The sequence below is a fragment of the Artemia franciscana genome, chromosome 17, assembly GCF_032884065.1.
Source record: "Artemia franciscana chromosome 17, ASM3288406v1, whole genome shotgun sequence".
Lineage (NCBI taxonomy): Eukaryota > Metazoa > Arthropoda > Branchiopoda > Anostraca > Artemiidae > Artemia > Artemia franciscana.
The window spans coordinates 2,935,952-2,955,812 of record NC_088879.1 but is presented as its reverse complement, the minus strand read 5'-3'; the positions used below and the strand labels follow the sequence as shown (position 1 = coordinate 2,955,812).

General features: G+C 32.5%; 2 protein-coding genes across 5 annotated transcripts in view; both read left to right on the top strand.

The window, feature by feature from the left end:
- Positions 1-6,738, top strand: part of LOC136037687 (kinesin-associated protein 3-like) — a 107,928-nt gene extending 101,190 nt beyond the window's left edge. For all 4 annotated transcript variants that reach the window (XM_065720440.1, XM_065720439.1, XM_065720441.1 and 1 more), the window contains one exon: positions 1,949-6,738. In XM_065720440.1, the coding sequence (XP_065576512.1) occupies positions 1,949-2,134 (186 nt within the window). In that variant the 3' untranslated portion in view covers positions 2,135-6,738. The remainder of the gene's footprint in view (positions 1-1,948) is intronic.
- The window catches only part of LOC136037695 (uncharacterized), a gene marked incomplete in the record, with an annotated part of 547,833 nt that overhangs the window by 388,020 nt on the left and 139,952 nt on the right, over positions 1-19,861 (top strand).

Genomic DNA, 19,861 nt, shown 5'->3' with positions numbered 1-19,861 from the left:
AAAGTCTAATTAAAGTTAGGAAAACAGAAAACTCAACTCAGTCCATAACACAAAAATTATCAACACAATCTAGCCATTTTATTCTATAATAACACCACTAAAGCAATTAAACTTAATTCAGCTTTCTCTGTCTTTTAAATTCAACTGAGTACCCTTGTGAGAACCATTGCTTGTGCCCAAGTTTTTATTATTTCATTTCGTCTCATGTTCAATCACTGGAGTTTAGTTTTCTTCACTTTGCCCATATTCTTTTTTCAAATCCAGAACAATTTTGCCAGAGATTCCCCATATCTTCAATTCATTTACAAAAAAAATTAAAAAAATTTATAGAAAAATAGAGAGCTCCATTCTACCAAAAATAAGAATAAATAAAGGAAAAATAATCCTCCAAGCGTAAAACTACCATAAGTCAGTCATCAATAAATAAATGAAACCTATAACAAAAAAATTATAATAAATAACCAAATTAAACTCAAAACGAGCAGAAATTAACATGAGCAGGGCTGACACTCCCATGCCCTCTAAACACCAGAATATAATTTGCACTTTACTGAAAACAACATAAATTTCAAATATTTTCACTTTTTTACCTTTGATCAGTCAAAAATTATTGAGACTAAGGAATAAATATCATAATATGTATATTAAACTGTCAATTGAGATTCTTTTTTTTTTCAGTGAAGTGCAAATTATGTTCTGGTACTCATGAGGCATGGGGGGGTGTCAGCGCTGCTCATGTTAATTTCTGCTCGTTTTGGGTTTCATTCATTTATTGATGGTTTATTTGTGGTAGTTTTACGATTGGAAGATAGTTTGAATTTATTTCTGTTTAGTTTTGGTTTAATGGGGCTCTGTACTTTTATTTGAAAAATATATTTTGTGGAAAAAGATTTTTTAAGTTGATTTCTGTTTGTTTTATTGACATAGACATTCTCATAGAAAAAAAAATTAAATCTGTTTGTTTTTTTATAAGAATCCTTCGTTGGGCTTGCTATATGTATGTTGGAAATTTTTTTCAACAATTCTTAACAACGTACACGGTTTTGAAAATTCTGACCACAAATGGTATTGTTTAAAATAACCTTATGCTTTCAAAGCCGACCTGAAAAATAAAACTTAATACCATTTCCAAAAATTGAACCATTGCTTAAATTTGACTTAGTCAAATTGTAAAAGCAGAAGTAGTAGCGGTAGCAGCCTTGAAAGTTTTTACTTAATACCCTCTGCAGAGTTTTACCTATTGCAGAGACCCCTTATTGGCAACCGGCATATACACAGTGCTTTTTGATTTAGTTTTGAAGCATAATACCCAAATTGCATAATTGTGGGGGGGTTCAACTATGCTGAACAAATTGGCTATCTCAAAATTTTGATTGAGTGTGTTTGAAAAATTAGTGGGCTTAGGGAGAAGACTGCTATCCCTCCAATTATTTATGACTTTTAAAAAGGGCACTAGAGCTTCACATTTCCGATCAGAATAGCTCCTTTAAAAGTTTCTATGATATTGCTATCTAGTATAGCGATGCGCTGCCTATAACATTGCTTGTATACTCTTTTGTAAACGTGCATGCATATAGTTTTTTCGTTTTATTGAACCCCCCCCCCACGCCTAAACGTTCTCTAAAAGTTACGATCTGTCGTAGCTTTGGGTAAAGAATTTGATGTTGGATGTAAAAAAAATGCAATGAAAAAGAAAAATAAGAATAAATTAAGGGATAAAAAAGTATGTTTGTGGTTGGTGATTTTATCAAAAATAATGTAAACTTTATTTAATTTGACAAGATAGCAACTCTATATAAATATCATATCTATAAGTCATTTTTTTTTCAGTCTAATATTTTTTCTGAGAGAACTTCCGGTTGTAGCAGGGATAAGATACAAGCAATTACATTTTACAAAGACCTAATGTTTAATGTTTGTAGCTGGAAATTAATATTTTATTTCTTAGGAAGGTCATCCAGAATTGAATGACCAAGTAATGACGGCCGAATTTGAATGGCACAACGCAAGCTGGATTGAGATGGTAAAGCATAACATTTTAGTACCAAGGAAGAGCCCTGAAGAAAGTGGTGAAGGCGAGGGAATCCTAATATACGATGTAGATGATGCCAGCTTCATTAGTAGCGATGCTTAAATTGTTCCAATGGATCTCAGCAACAAATACTTCCAGATATTACCATTATTATATTTCCAAATATTACCATTTTGCTATTCTTATTTTTTATATTGTCACATCAAAATTTGTGTATATTTTCAGGTAGGTTAATGTCAGCTATGTGACAGTTCGTAGTAGATGATACAAGGGTGATTTGGTGTTTCGGCAAATCAGCTTAATTTCTGTATGTCTAAAAATTTTCGCATCGGGTAGAAATGGGTGACTCAGAATAGATCTTTAAGGATGCATAATGAAGGCTTAATTAAATAAGACCATCAAAACACGGTAATTCAAAAAGTATGTCCCGATACTGGTGTAAAGGCTAAGGTTTCATAATTTTACATTAGATTGCATGTCTTACTTGATTTGTGGTCACATTCAGTGTGTTTATATATATATATATATATATATATATTATTCTTCAAATGTTTTCTTCTTAGTGTTCTTTGATTTGCTCTCTTGTCAATAGCTCCATTTTTTCGAACAAAGGGAATGGATGATTTGGATCTTTGACAATTTAGCATGGGAGGACAGAAAATAAAAACTACTATTGACATTGACACTCTAGTTTATAATGACTTCATTTGAAAATTTAAAAATTAAATAAAAAACATGGATAATTGATTTAATCATTTCTGTATTATATGGCTAAAGCCAAAATTTATCTGCGAATGATAGTTAATCAGGTTATTTTCACGAATTACTTTAAGTCAAAGTCTAGTTTGTACCATTTAGGGTTAGGTTAGCTTTGGAAAATCTCACCAGGTTAAGTAGGCTATTTTACTTTAAAATGGCAGGCCTAAAGGTGACATAATCGTATTTCTTTATCATCTTTTTATTTTAAAATACCTGCAAAGACAATTACACAGTTTAAGGTTGGCTAAAAAAAGAATTAAAATTCTAGATGTCGTTGGTGATTTTTATTTTTTTAATGGTCTTTGGCCCGGAGCCTAATACAGCAGTCTAGGCTAGATCTTGGTCAAACTTTGTTAGCATTATCTCGGTCAAAGTGGTATGCAAAACATCCATTCATTCATTTTATTAATGCTAATAAATATCCGGCCCAAGAAGCAAAACATGAGGGGAGACCCAAGTTCGTCTCGAGAAACAAAGTTAATTTCCTTCGCTTGTTGTGTAACTATTAAAAATTGGACACTCACTCTTACAAAGGCAGACTTAAAATTTAGTTGTGTTCTTTTCATCTGCCTTTTATGCACTTTTGTTTTACTTTGGACTAAAAATAAAATAACTAATTTTTCAATCAGGCACAGTTGATTATGCACATTTCTTTTAACTAGCTGATAATCTGCATTCCATCCTAGCCAGAACTATTTTATAAACAATAAAAACAATTTAAAAATATAATCCATTCGTTTCCGGAAAATATCAGGTTTGAGACAAAATAAATTAAGAATATTTACCGAAATCCCAATTTTTGAATAAAAATTAGGTTTTTTTGCTGCTACTTGATGGCACTGCATTGTCAGTGGAAATAATAGTTTTCAAGTCCTATTAAATCCATGTGGTTCAAAGATTCCCCTTGTTTCAGTTTCCTACTCGCTGATATTGAGACGCAAATTTGCCTTCCATTGATTTGTATTTGATATCGCACAAGAAATTTTGTGAATGCTAGAATCACTCTCTTTTTTTAATAACTTTGAGCTATCTAATCGGCGTGTAATTGTACCCTTAATTTCTAATATTAGTGTGCTTCTAGTCATTCAGTTACTACGCCTACTCTTGATAGCTATGTTTACTTAGTAGTTAGGCTCAAATAAGCTTAAAAATTATCTCTAAATGTAAGAGTTGATGTTTGGTTAAGGTTTGTACACATGTCTTTGTTGTTGTTTTTTTTTTGGGGAGGGGGGGGGTTAAGGTAACTTTGAACAACAGGCAAATTTTGTGGAAATAAATAAACATAATAGGGATCATCATAGAAATGTCTGCATTTTGGAAACAAATACAAGTCAAAAGGAGCCAACCCATCCCCACTGCCCCTTCCCTACGTACATGCCTGATTATGGTTAATGGAAAGAAAATAAGGAATCAACAAGTAGGCTATTGAATACAATATTTGTCAAATCTAAGAATTAAAAAATGAAACTGCCAAAATTACGATTTGCGAATTTTATGCATTTGAAAGAAATCTATAGATGTCGCTTTTCAAAAAAAAAAATACTGAAATTGCGCTATGCATTTGTCTTTTCTAGAAATTATGCTTTGGCTCTGCCTGTCATGTTCAGCCGCTAAAGCTGCCTGAGTCTTAAATTTAATTTTCGAGAAACCAAAATATGTCCGAATTCATACTTTTAACGATTGTAGAATGGATCATAGTAGTTACATACTGTATTTGGCTATGTCAAAATGTATCACAACTTATACTTGATTCAGATTGCCAGGAAACATTGATTTAACGGAAACCAGTGATTGTTGTCATGTTGATATTAACTGTTTCACGTAGAACCTGTGTGCATTATTCTTCTCTGCTTGATTTGGTATAATTTGTTTTCCTGTGTCTTTGAATTTAGTTTCAGCTATACGCATCAATTTTGTCGACATTAAGATTTACTTAATATAGAGGAGTAAAAATTCAAGGTATAATATCCTTCAGCTGTCTAGGGTGTGTTTCATTTTTCTAATGAATTAGAAATTTGGATTTAGATATAGTTACAAAAATGTCCTCATAATTAACCATATTCCAGGTTTACTTAGCGCTGACCTTATGGTGAAATCTTACTCTATTTTTGCAGAACTCGAGTCGATTTTGATTCCTACTGGATTATAGAATTCCCGTATTTTCTATTATTAATTTTTTGGTTTATTTTTTTGGTTAATTTCTCCTTTTTTCCTTGAAGTAATATTTGACATCATACTTGCTTATGATCACAAAACTTGAAGATTTTCTAAAACAGCAAGAAGAGTGTAAAAAAAAAGAGACAAAAAGTTCTTTATCGGTATACGATTAAAAAAGAAAAAAAACCGTGTTTTCTATAATTAATTTTGTTGTTTGTTTTTTTTGGTTAATTTCTCCTTTTTTCCTAGAAGTAATATTTGACATCATACTTGTTCATGATAACAAAACTCGAAGATTTTCTAAAATAATAAGAAGGTTGTAAAAAAAAAGACAAAAAGTTCTTTAACGGAATACGATTAAAAAAGAAAAAAATTCCTAAAGATATAGGTTATTTTTCATTTAGATTTAATTTCAATATCGTCAGTTGGGTATCAAAAAGTCGTATCTCCGTAACTGTAAATTTTAGAAGAGCAAGTGAAAAACCTCAAAACTTCTTTATTTCCCCTGTGAGAACCATAAAACAAAAACAGATTGACATGTAAAATCAATGCATATCAATCTATTTTTTGTTTTACAGATGTCAGACAGGAACTAACAAAGTTGTGATGCGTTTTGTTTGCTCTTCTGAAAATTTAGAACTTTGGAGATATGACCTTTTGACGACCGACTGATGATATTCATAAATCCTTAGATAGGCTTATGCCGTTTGGGAATCCTTAAGATTTTCTACGACCACCTTTCGTTTCAAAGATCAAAGTTGCAGATTTTGCAAATATTGGTGACGGTCTTACGTTGGAAAATATAGTCTTCTGGAGGGTAATGGACGTCATGTATTTAACCAGCTTGATCAAAACTGCAAGGGTAGCTTATAACAGAAATTGTTAGATTTTGGGAACTACCCTCTTCCTCTATAAATACTTGTTCAAGCTTGTTCAAGAAAATTGTAAAAATGTTCGTTGTTGATTGAAAAATGATAAAAAATGTTCCTTTAACTAATTCAGACCATTTGAAAGACCCATAATATATGGAAATTGATGATTAGTTATATAAATAGCTCTTGTCACGCGGAAATGACTATTTTGTTCAAAAAAGAAATATAAAACAAGAAAAGACTGACTGACTGATTGAGAAACTGAGATTGATTGATGAAATGGACGATATTATGTGAACGTAGTAGCAATTTTGAAATCGACAATATTTGATTAACATTTAATTAGTTATTGATATAAAAATATTTGATTAATAAGCAAATTAATGCTATTAATGCAAATTTTGCTTAATAGGCAAATAAGCAAATTATTTGATTAATAATGTAAAAATAAATGTTATAAATTATTCAAAAAATTGTCAGGCTTGGCAAATAGCTATCATTTCAATTGGTTGGACACTTTCAGGCTTTGGTTTATCTATTGAGCAGCTTTCTGGGAAAGATTCAATGGAACAAAAATGTTTCAGCCAAAGCCTCGCAAAAGCAGTAATTGAAGGGCTTTTTCCAAATTTGATTTGAAATTTTCTCAGAAAAGCGACGAGAGGGAAAAACGACGAAAGAGTGTGCAAGTGAACTTGATATCTTTTTCATTTATCCTTTTTGGTGTCCCCTAAACATCAACTTGATCCCCCTTGCCAGGGATCTATGTCAATCATGTACTTTTCCATTTTTCATCTTCTGAGGCTTTTAACGAGGTTAGCACTTTATATTGTTTGTCTGCAGATATTTGAAGTGTGCATTACTAGCTTTTAGTGTATTTGTATGAAAGTTATTTATTCAATACATTCCTTTATTTGCGTATACTGCGTCATTACAGTTTTTGCTTTTTATTCAGAGCAGACTTTTTCAAGGAAAATCAAGGAATATTCAAATGTGGTAAACTCCCTTTCCACTGAAAATTCCCCTGGGAAATTTTACCCCGGAAAAATCCACCCTCTCCCCCGGGGAAAATTGTCCTCACTAATAACAAACGTATTTTTAAATTTAAAAGTATTTGGAAAATCCTGTGCAGACAATTCTCCCCCCGATATTATTTCCCTTTTGGAAAGCTAATCTTTCGCCCAGCCCCCCCCCCCATCCGCAGAAAATTTCCCTCGAAAAATCCTATCCCCCTTAACTTGAAGAAAATTCCCCCCCCCCCCTCTCCCCCGTGGAAAATCCCGACAATTACCCCGTGGAAAATTATCTCCGCATGCAAAATAACAAACGTATATTTATATTTAAAATTATTTGAAAATTAGTCTGGGATTACTAACTTACGCGTTGGGCGTTCTTCGATAATTGATATCCAGAAAATGTGAACAGAGATAACTGTCAAGTAATTGTGTTCAGGGGCTTGTAATTTCAGTCAGCGTCAGGGGGGAGGATAAAAATTGATACTCGAAACCTTTGCAAGAGTCTATTCAACAACTTAATTTAAAGTTTCTTGTTGATTGGATGACAAGTCTTAATCAAAACGACGATGTTTGGATATATTCTAGTTGGTCACTCATTTCTATGTCACTTAAGATCAAATAATTTTTTTAATGAAAATATAACGCATAATTCAGGTTTTCGTAATCTTTGTATATAAAATAAAATGTATGCCTATGCTGTGTGTCCTTTATGCATTAGTACAAAGGATTCTTCAAAATATATTATCTGGAACGTCTTGTGGATAGCTTGGAGGATGCATTTGAAATTTTTAGGAAATGATGAGGAGGGAGTAAATTGGACCTTACATTTTAACTTGGAGGAGGGCCAGAGCTAAATCAAAAGTTACTGTTTGTGACCAATTTATTAAAATAGCAACTTTTTAACATCTTGGAATTTTTTTTTGGGAATGGAGTTGAAATTTTAGGGTATTGTGGGGGGCTAGGAGGGGTGGAAGTGGGGAAGGAGACTTCCCCGACATTCAATTTTTTTGTCCCCGATGCACCTAAGATTTTTAAATTTATATTTTCATTGGCTTTTATTTTAAAAAAGGAAACGAAAAAAATTGAAAAAAGACTTGACTTGTCTTTGTTAAAAGACTGCTCTGTGACACAATCGACGTTGAGGAAAGATTCTTCACTATCACGCAGAACGGCTCTCACTTTAGTCCTCAAAGCAACCACACGCCTCCTCTACACTTACTTATTATTATCTTAACTATCGAGCTCCTCCCTCCCTCTTGTCGTGTTTTGAGCAACATATTCACGTATTTTACTCATGTTTCGCAGCAGAAACTTATTTTGAAATATACATTAGCATGTTTTCACCATTTTTTAGCAACAACTTAGTTTGAACAACATATTCACTTTTTTTCATCGTTTTTCGTACCACAAAACAGTTTTAACAACCTATTTGCACCTATTTTCATTGTGTGTCGAGTAACAACACATTTTGTGCAACATACGTGCATATTTTAGTAAGTTCGAGCAACAACTTATTTCAAATAACAAATTTGCGTATTTTTATCGAGTTTTTATTATCAAAACGTTTTGAACAACACATTTGCAAATTCTCATCGTGTTTTGATCAACATCTCATTTTGAGCAACAATTTGCACATTTTTGCCGTATTTCGAGCAACAACTTATTTTCAACAGCACATTTGTGTATGTTCACAGTGTTTCGAATAACAACTTATTTTGAAGAACACATTTGCATACTTTCATCTTTTTGTGGAATAATACATTTTGAACAACCCATTTGCAAATTTTCATCGTGTTTCGAGCAGCAACACATTTTGAACAACACAATTGCATATTTTCGTTGTTTTTTCAGGAACAACTTACTTTGAAAACCACATTTGCATATTTTTTTTCGTGTTTCGAGCAGCAACGTATTTTAAACAACACATTTGCATATATTCATCGTGTTTCAAGCACCTACACATTTTGAATAGTTCTTTTTTCATATTTTCATCGTATTATCTGCAAAATCACAATTTGTGCAACACTTTTGCTTATTTTCGTCGTGTTTCGAATAACAACTTAATTAAAACATAAAAAATGTATGTTTTAATTGCGTTTTGAGACACACAAATTTTGAACAGTTCATTTGCATATTTCCATCGTGTTTCGAGCAATATCACATTTTGAACAACATATTTGTTTATTTTCATCGCAGTTCGAGCAGCAACACCTTTGCATATTTTCATCAGATTTCGAGCAACAACACATTTTGAACAACACATTTGTATATTTCATTGTGTTTTGAGTAACAACTTAGTTTGAAAAAATCCATATTTTATCGTGTTTCAAGCAACAATACATTTTGAATAACTCATTGGCATATTTTCATCGTATTTCGAGCAACATCACATTTCGAACAGCACATTTGCAGATTTGTATCGCGTTTCGAGCAACAATACATTTCGAACAATATATTTGCATATTTTCATCGTGCTTCGAGCAACGACTTATTTTGAGTGACAAATTTGCATATTTCCATCGTCTTTTGAGCAATAACACATTTTGAACAATAAATCTGCATTTTTGTGTTCGAGCAACAGCTTACTTTGAACAACACTTTTGTACATCATATTTTGTGCAACATTTTAACGGTGTTTCGAGCAACAACTTGTTTTGAATAACACATTTGCATATTTTCATCGTGTTCCGAGCGAAGACACATTTGGGCAAACAAATTTGATATTTTGGTCGTATTTTGAGCAATAACTTAATTTGAACAACAAATTTGTATATTCTCATCGTATTTTAACATTCACGAAATACCTAGCCCTCTCAACCTTTCTCTTGTTTTAGCCCTAGAAAGTGGGAACGTATCACACCTTTCGTACAGCCTACTGTTTGAAACACGGTCAGTCAACCGGGTACCCCAAACTCTGCCGGTAATTTCTCTGGCAAATCTTCCTCCGTTTTTTTTCTTAAGTTGGCATGCTTCAGAACCATATTTGACCACTGTAATCACTGTAGCTTCCAAAACTCAATTCTTTGTTTTTTTTTTCACAGACGTATCTTCCTACAAACTTTTTTCAACTGTTAAAAACACCCTAATCCGTGGTTATTCTACTTTTAGCATCTTCGTTGCTCCCACCGTCTTTACCAATAATACGGCTAAGGTAAATGAAGCTGTCCACTTGATCGATCTTTTTGTTAACCTTCATCAACCTTTCATTTCGTCTTTCGATTTCATCTTTTTGAAACTTCAAAAATCTTTTCATTTTTTTTGCACTTTCAACTAGGATACTTAAATCATCAGCGTAACCTAAAGTCCAGGAAAGTTTTTCTTCCCATTTGATTTAGTGTGCTTAGGAAAATTGTGAAAAAAAAAGGTCAACCTCAAACTTATTGCTGCACAAATGTTCTTTCACTACTACTACTAATAACTCACCTCAGTATCAAGCCGCCTGAGACCAATACAGCTACGAACGCTCCTCCACCAGAGGCTGTGAGGAGAGGTTCTTGGGAAATTGTGAAAAAAGGGGTCAATCTAAAAAAAATTCCTATACAAATGATTCTTTCCCTACCCAGCTAAAAATATGTGTTGATTCTGAATCTGAAAAGTTTGCCGCTCCAGTTCTTTCGTAATCGTAGGTTTTTTTCAGATTGAGGCAAAAATGTTGATTGAGTAAATACTAGCAAATATGAATAGATATGTCATTTCTACGCTCTTTTTTTCTAATGAATATGAAAATGAATTTTTAAAGTCAAAAGATTTGTTTTGGGATCAAGCTTTGAGATAGGGTATTGTTGGGTGAGAGGTCCTAAAAAAAATTGTTTAAAAAAAGGGGGCCAACCTCAAACAAATTGCTATATAAATGGTCCTTTCACTACCAGCCAAGAAAATATGTGCTGATCTGAAGGGGTCAATTTGTTGACCCCTTTTTTCACAATTTTCCAAGAATTCTTTTGACTCTAAACATTTAATTTCATGTTCATCAGTAACTAACAAGAGCATAGAAATGACACATCTAATCAAATTCGCTGGTATTCACTCAATCATTATTTTTTGCTTCAACCTCAAAATTGTGAACATTTGTCTCAAATTTATGAAAGAACTAGAGCTTTAAACTTTTGGATTCGGAATCAGCACATATTTTCTTAGTCGAATAGTGAAAGAATTATTTGTATAGCAATCTATTTTAGGCCAAACCATATTTTTAATAGAATACTTAGGTTCAGGGGGATTTTGCCCGCCCTACTCTGTTTTTAATGTTTTATTTCTGGTTTTAAATCAATATACGTGGCATTCTAGCTTACTTGACTCACCGAGGTATGGAGATCACCGCAAAACATAAGACTAAATGTAGACAAACCGGTGGTGTACCGGCACGCCAATGGTACTGAAGGTGCACCTGCATATCTTTCATCGTCAGCCTGTCAATGATATGTCGGCGCAGTGTTGGGTCCCAGTACATGTCGCAGAAAGGCAATTTTTTCTGTCTTACATTATGGAATATAAACCTGGGCACCATGACATTCGTTTGTCTAAAACGATTCTGTCAACACTGCTATATTTAAGACGTAAACAAGCTACAGAAGAAAGAAAACAAAGATTTTGGAAAGAGCAAAGATTATTCTGCAAAAATTACACAGTTGTAGAATTGAAAATTGAGAGATCCTGAACCTGTGTTTGGATAAATCTTTTTGCCTTGTCGTTGCGAATTTATTATCTTTCATTTTTTACTGATAGGCTATATATTTGAAGGAAGATTCCTCAAGGAGGAAAAAATGGGGGATCCCCATGATGACCAGAATTTTACAAATAATCTTGAAAAACTTGATAAGAATTGTACTGTACTAGCATGGATACAGTACAAAAACCAAATTAAAGGAAGAATGACTCCAGGAGCCAAATTACTAGTTGCCAGAATCCTTAAAAAAGAACTGGGCAACTATGGAACAATCATTGAGGCACCTGGCCCTGGCGGCTCAATGGTTATCCAAACAAGAGCACCAACCACTCCAGATATGATCACACTACAGAAAATAAAATTCAACAACAATGAAATTATCTTTGAAAAATATGACAAAGAAAAAGCAGACAACTTCAAAAACAACATAATTGGAAAAAAAGGTATCTTATTTATTGAAAAAGAGACTGCAGACTTCGCTGAAGTGGAAGATGAACTCAAAGAAAACCCAGAAATTGAAAAAATACTAAAAATAGGCAATGATGAAACCAAATCAGTATATACAATCCTAGTTATTTACAAAAATCCACAGAATTTTCCAAAAACAATAAATTTTTGGGGGATAAATAAAAAAGTAAAACAATTTATTCCACAACCAGTACAATGCTTTAAATGCCAGAGATTTGGACACAAAGCCCAAGAATGCAGATCAAACCAGAGATGCCTACTCTGTGCTGGGCTCCATGCCCACAATGATTGTCCAAGGACAGAACAAAATTGTGCTAATTGCAAAGGAAAACATCCAGCAAACGCTAATATATGCCCTGTCAAGAAAGAAAAAAATGAAATCTTAAAGGTGTCTATCACAAATAAGATACCCATCAGACATGCAAAACAAAAAATCAAAAATCAAACAGAATTCAACATAAATCAGAGTGAATTTCCTCCACTTCCAGCACCCTTAATTTCTATTATACCTACCCATGAGACATCCACCACCCTTAAGAGACTTGAGGAATCAATAAAAAAACAAGAAAAAGTAATTAACAAATTAACCGAAGCTATAACCATGCTTTTGGACCTAATCCCCAAATCCAAAACTCTGCAACAAAGCAAAATGAAACAAATTAAAACATTTGTAAGAAAAATCTCACAAAAAGAAAACACAGACTCAGATACAGAATCTGAGCTATCAAATGAGGAAAAGGAAGATGAATTCACCAGTAAAAGCAATGAAGAAACAAAAAATCCAACAAGAAAAACACTTTCAAAAAAATCAAAAATATGAAAATAATACAACTAAACACAAACTGCCTGACAAACAGCAAAAAAACAGAGTTAAAAAATGTTCTAATAAGAGAAAAACCAGATATAGTATGTCTACAGGAAACTTTCCTGAAAGAAAAAATAAAAATTTCATTTAATGGGTATAAATGCTACAGATGGGACAGATGCGATAAAAAGGGTGGGGGATTATGTACTCTTATAAAGGACCAATTTGTCAGTGAGGAAATCCCTACCACCTTTAGTGGAAATAATGAAATTGGCATAATAAAAATAAATAACATCAATGGGAATACACTTTCAATTATAAATTACTATAATAACAAAACTAATAACTTTGATAAAAACCAACTATGGAGCACTCTCAAAAATATTCAAAACCCCAAAATAATTTTGGGTGACTTCAACCTACACCACCAGACATGGAACACACAGGCAAAAAATCATCAAAAGGCTAACTGCCTCCTAGAAATAATAAATGATCTAAACCTCCACATAGCCACCCCCTGCAATCTTGAAACTCACTTATGCAAGCAAACTGGAAAAATATCAACAATAGATCTAACCATAATCTCAAGGGACCTACAACTCCAAACAACTATACACTCCTCCCATGATTTTGATAGTGATCACTACACCTTATACATAGAAACAAATTCCAATGACCCAAATAAAAGATTTTTTAACCCCGATAAATGGTCATTTAATGAAAAAAGGATCAAAAAGTGGCAAAACGAGCTAGAACTAATTAACTTAGATCATATTGACCTACTCCCAACAAATGATGCTATAGATGAAATCACAAAAATTATCTATGAAACTGCAAAAAAACATCTGAAAGTAATTGATAAAAAACCACACAAACAGCTAAACTCCACTCCTGGATGGACTGCCAGATGTGAAGCTGCCAAGAACAAAAGAAAAGAAGCCAGGAAAATATACAAAAGAAACCCAACACAACTAAACAAAATTGAGCTTAACAAAGTTACAGCACAAATGAAAAAAACCATCATCAAAGAAAGAAATGCTGCATGGACAAACCTTATAAATTCCAAATTCAACCACAACACTCCTCTAAAGGATCTATGGAGGAACTTCCACAAAATAATTAAGAGGGAAAAACCCTCACAACAACCAAAAACACTTCATATAAACCACCTAGATTATTATAACCCTGATGAGTTATCAGAAGTCCTAGCCAATCACTTTGAAAATAATTTTCAAACAGAACAAACAACCAACACACACCAAGGTAATAGCCACTCAATAAACAACAGCACAATATCAACTATAATTAAATCTGATGACATTATTAATGAACTAAAGACACTAAAAAGAGGTGCAACTGGAATTGATAAAATTGATAACAGAATGTTAAAAGCACTTCCAATAAATATGATACTCAAGCTTACCAATCTATTTAACAAATCACTAAATGAAAATATTATACCAGAAAAATGGAAAAAATCAATAATAATTCCCATATTAAAACCTGGAAAAAATCCTAAATCACCCTCTTCATACCGACCAATATCCCTTTTATCATGCCTAGCAAAACTCATGGAAAAGATAATCAAGAAAAAAATTATAAATGACACACAAAAAATAATTCAGCCAGAGCAGTGCGGATTCTACAAGGGGAGATCCACTCTGGATGCATTGCTTAGGATGGAGCACACCATAAAAAAAGGTTTCAGTAATAATCAAGTCACATGTGCAATCTTCTTTGATGCAGCAGCAGCATTTGATAGAGTCGACCTACAAATCTTAAAAAATAAAATAAACTCTCTACACATAGATATACAACTAAAAAACTGGATAAAAAATTGGATTTCTGACAGAAAATTCTGTGTGAGAACCCATGGTGTGTTATCCTCTGAAAGATACATAAAAGCTGGAGTACCACAAGGGGGAGTTCTCAGCTCAATTCTATTCTCCCTATATGTAAGTGACCTGACAACAGATAATCTCCAAAGAACTAACTTATACATGTATGCAGACGATATCACCATAACTATTACAGGAAACTCAATGGATAAAATAAAAACAAGTGGCCAAAAAGCAATTGATCATGTCCAATTGTGGGCAAATGAAAATAAAATTACCCTAGCTGAAGATAAAACAAATCTTGTAATGTTCACCAAACATACTGGTCAAATACTAAATCCAAAACTAAAACTAAACAACAAGCTAATAAAAACTCAACTTTCCCAAAATTACCTAGGTGTAACCTTTGACAGCCACCTTTCATGGAAAAAACAAATAAACAACACTCTACAAGCAATTACAAAAAGACAAACATTTATCAATGCAATTGCAAGTAAATTCAATGACATTCCAAGAAAAATTTTACTACTCCTAACCAAATCAACAATTCTCAGCAAATTAGATTATGCCTCAATATTATATTCTACAGCCTCTCAACAATTGCTATACAAATTAGATGTAAAATGGAATCAAACATTAAGAAAAATAACAAATGCTATGCCATCCACACCAATACCTGCACTACACCTTGAAACACACACATATTCCCTAAAAACACGCAGAAAAATTTTACACACTAATTACATTATAAAAAAAAGAACCACAACCAGCAATGACCTAATCAAAACAAACATCATAGATCAAATAAATTTTTTTCCAAATGAGCAAACAAATAATTTACCTGCAATTATTTTCATATCGAAAAGTTACACAAATGAGTTTAATCCCCTAATCTGTAAAATTGAACACTATAAACCTCTGAATGGACTCACTTGTATTGACACGTCACTGCAACTACAAATCCTAAAGAAAACAGAAGAACAACCACTATACCTAAAAAACTTGACATTGCAATATATTAATGAGATCAATTTTTCCCAAAAAATCTACACAGATGGTTCTAAACAAGGCAATAAAACAGGACTAGGTGTCTGGTTTGAAAGTCGAAATTTTTCAATAAAAGAAAGACTTCCAGATGAGTCCTCGATCTTCCAAGCTGAAATTAAAGCAATTGAAATTGCCATAACAGAAATACAAAACACTGAAACACCAGATTCTTTCCTAATATGTTCTGACTCACTATCCTCCCTTCTATATCTTGCCAATTACCAAGTCTCACCGACAAAGGAAATGGCAAAAATATCCCAAATGATCAAAACCCTCAAAGAAAGAAATTTCACCATAAAAATTATCTGGATCCCATCTCACATTGGGCTATATGGTAATGAGATGGCAGGTATGATGGCTAAAGAAAGTCTTACACAACAAATTTCTTTACTTACTACTAATCACCCTGTAGAAATAAAAAAAAGAATCAAAGAACATCTTATAAAAGAAGAGCATCTTCTTTTCAAAAATAAATGCAAAAACAAATATCTAAAAATTGTAAAAGACAATTTCATCACCAAGAACCTAATACATCCAAACAAAAACATTGCAAACACAATTTTCAGAATTAGAACAGGACACAACAAAACCAATGCTTCATTATTCAGATGGAAAATTACAACATCACCATTATGTGATCTATGCAAGATAGATGAAGATGCAGAACACCTTATAATGAATTGCTCAAAATATAACCAAGAAAGACATTTACTTGAAAAAAATGTAAAAAATAATGCAGGTGGAAATTTTGATTACAATGAGATTATTGGTATAACTGAAACAGGAAAACAAGAGAGTATGACAAGAATGCTAGGATTGTTTTTGAGAGAAACAAAACTATTAGATTACATTTAACCACAACTCTCCCTGATTTTTTTTTTTTTTTTTTTTTTTTTTTTTTTTTTTTTTTTTTTTTTTTTTTTTTTTTTTTTTTTTTTTTTTAGATTGGAGGCAACAACAACAACAGTGCAATAGCATATGAAACCAGTGTATCTGGAGTGAAGAGAGTCAATTCTGTATGCTCCATCATCCCTCTCACAACAACAACAACAACAACAACAAAGATTTTGGAATTCATTTTTAATCATGATTATGAACAGTCTGAAGACTTCAAAGTAGATGAAGATGGAGACCGTGAGTTCATTTTGGGGTCATGCATTTACAGCTAGGTATTACCTCCACTAGGCTACTCCCATACCTATATCTTGATTAAAACATGTATTTAACCATGGACAGTAGGCTTATAATCTTCGAAATCATGTAGGCATAGATAGTTGGGATATGCTAATGACCGGTATTACAAGACTAAAATCCTGGAAAACCTCTTCAACATTTGAACTTGGACAAAAATTAAGCTTGCATCCTAGCCCATTTTAGGGTAAAATCCTTGTTTAGCTACTTTTTGATATTTTGGAAAGTTGTTAGCCTAGTTGAGGAAAATGAAGCTTTCAGCAAGCCTAAATATTTCTCAGTTCATATAATTGACTTACCAATAAAGTGAACATACTACTTGATGCCTTTTTTTATGTTCTTTATGAATATAGCAGCCTAATTGCTTCTATTACAAATTCAAATTTAAGCCCTTTTTGAACCCTTGAAAAATGAATTCCATGATTAAGTTTGATAAAAATCTAAATAATTTGGTAAAATTCTAGTTAATTGACTTCTTGCTATCTCAGAAAGGGTTTATTTTAGGAAAATGAAATTTTCATGGATGAAACTACAGACTAAAGTATGTCCCAAGAAGGTATTTTGAAGCAACTACCTCCACTCATTCTCCCTCTAGAGGGCCCTGACATTTGACGACCTTGAAAAATATGTGTGTTATAAAAATGAAACCTTGCAAAATAAATCTTCTGCTTAATTGAAGTGCAACAGAATTGTTTTCAGCTTCATAACTTTGCTCAATTCCATTTTATAAGGTTTTCAAGGTATGCAATTACATTTCCTAAATTTTGAAAAAAAAAAACAAAAACATTTATATGGCTCAGAATTCTACCCAAATAACAGGAATTGCATTTTTCAGAACTAAAGGCAGAGAAAAAAGCAACTAGTAACTGAAAATTAATGTAAAATGTTGTTTAGTCAAAATTTCAATTGGTATAGACCTGTCATGTAGACAAATTTCAATGACCTCTAGAGGGAGAAGGAGTAGAGGTGGGTACTTTAAAATAGCTTCTTGGGACACACTTTAGCCTGTAGACCCATCCCTGAAAGTTTCATTTTAGTAACCTAAATCCTTTCCAAGATAGCAAGAAGTAAATTAACTAGAATTTTACCAAAAAGAGCATAAAAAATGGCATCTGGTGGTATGTTCACTTTATTTGTAAGTGAATAATATGAACTGCAAAATATTTGCTTGAAATGTATTTGCAGATCTTTAAAACCTTATAAATTGAGATTAAATAAATTTGCAAAGCTAAAAACAGTTTTTTTTTTTGCAAGGTTTCACTTTTATAACACAAAGATTCTTAAAGGTATTCAATAGTCACTGCTCTCTAGAGAGAGAAGGAGTAGAGTACTTCAAATTACTTTCCCAGGACATACTTTAGTCTGTAAACCCATCTCTGAAAGTTTATTTTTCCTAACATAACCCCTTTCCCAGATAGAGAGAAGTAGCTAAACCCATATTTTACCCATTTTAGTGAATCAATAAAAAAACTTTCCAAAACAGAAGTTTTTCTAAGAAAAGTAGAGGTCATATCAAATTTAAGATCAGCAGATACAAATACCTGTACAAATTCAAACTAGAAATGACTTGGAATTACTATTAAAGAATATGTGAAACCCAAAATAAACAGAAATTAAATAAACAATCATAGCCCAAAAAATACAACAAGTTCTAATATAAATGAATAAATTACAAGAAATTAAGCTGCTACTAAAGAACAAATGAAACCTAAAACAAACAGAAATTAAAGAAACAATCATAGCAAACAAACACACATTATGAACTAATGTGAATGAATAAATAAGTCTTAAAATGAGGGAAACTTGGATTGAATATGCATATCATGTTTGAAATGAACAAAAATCATTATAAAAAAGAGTTTTAGTTCTGCCTCCTTCTCTCACTACAAAAGTCTAAAACCATCTGCATCATTGGGGCTTTACTGAAAATATGTTCTTTTTCAGTTATTACAGTATAGAAAATGAAAATAAAAATTACAGCAAAATAAAATGTTGATCAGATTATCTTTCAACAATTAATATCATTATATGTCAAATATTCTGTTTGTATTTATTTATTTATCTGCAACCCATCATACAAAATAATGAAGTGATGGAGTACATTGAGGAAAAAAAAAGATAAAGAAACAACATATCATTATTACATTCTAAAATACAAACAAAAATAATTCCATGTCAAAAAACAACATTTTGTCATTCATGGCTGGTTTGCTTATAGTGCATGTGAACATTCAGCCCAGTTAACTTAGCACACAGGCCAGACAAGCTATATTTTTTCATCAAATAGGAGCTGCAGGTCCACAGAGGAACTCCCAACAGAAACTTAGCAAATTTGAAGATGTGTTTCATCCTAAGATGGTCAGATTCACTAAATATAGGGTAAAATGGTACTAAATACAGAGTATATGGCAGGGCAACACTATTGTACATCCTTGTAAGATGGGCTCTATTCAAATTAAACTGAGAACTAACAATTGTACCATATGCATGATGGATTTTAGTTTCCATACTTTCTAGCATCAATAGCCTAGTTTTCTTCAGATTTTTTCCAATAGGAAGGCCAAGATAATTCAACTTGACACTAGGCTTTACTTCTGTACCTTTTCAGATATATCATCTGATCTAGTTGCATTTAATTCATTAAAAATAATAACATCACATTTTCCAACATTTAGGGAAAGATATCTCTAAAAAATATATTTCTAGCCCACTGGTAGTCCTACTAATATTAAAATGTTGTCTGTATAACATAATATCAACAGGTCATTACCTTTATATATACAGCACAAAGAAAGTTGGCACTGAGCTGGAAGCATTGCATTTTTATAAACCATGAAAGAAGTAACTACACCCTGCTTAACCCCAATATGAAGTCTAGCAATACACCATGGTTCAAAAGTTCATTCATTGCTTGGGGGTGCAACAACAAATCAAATGCTTTACTAACATTTTATGTTCCAAGTGCTAGAGTACTACCAGATTTATCTGCATTGATCAACACATTGCACAGACA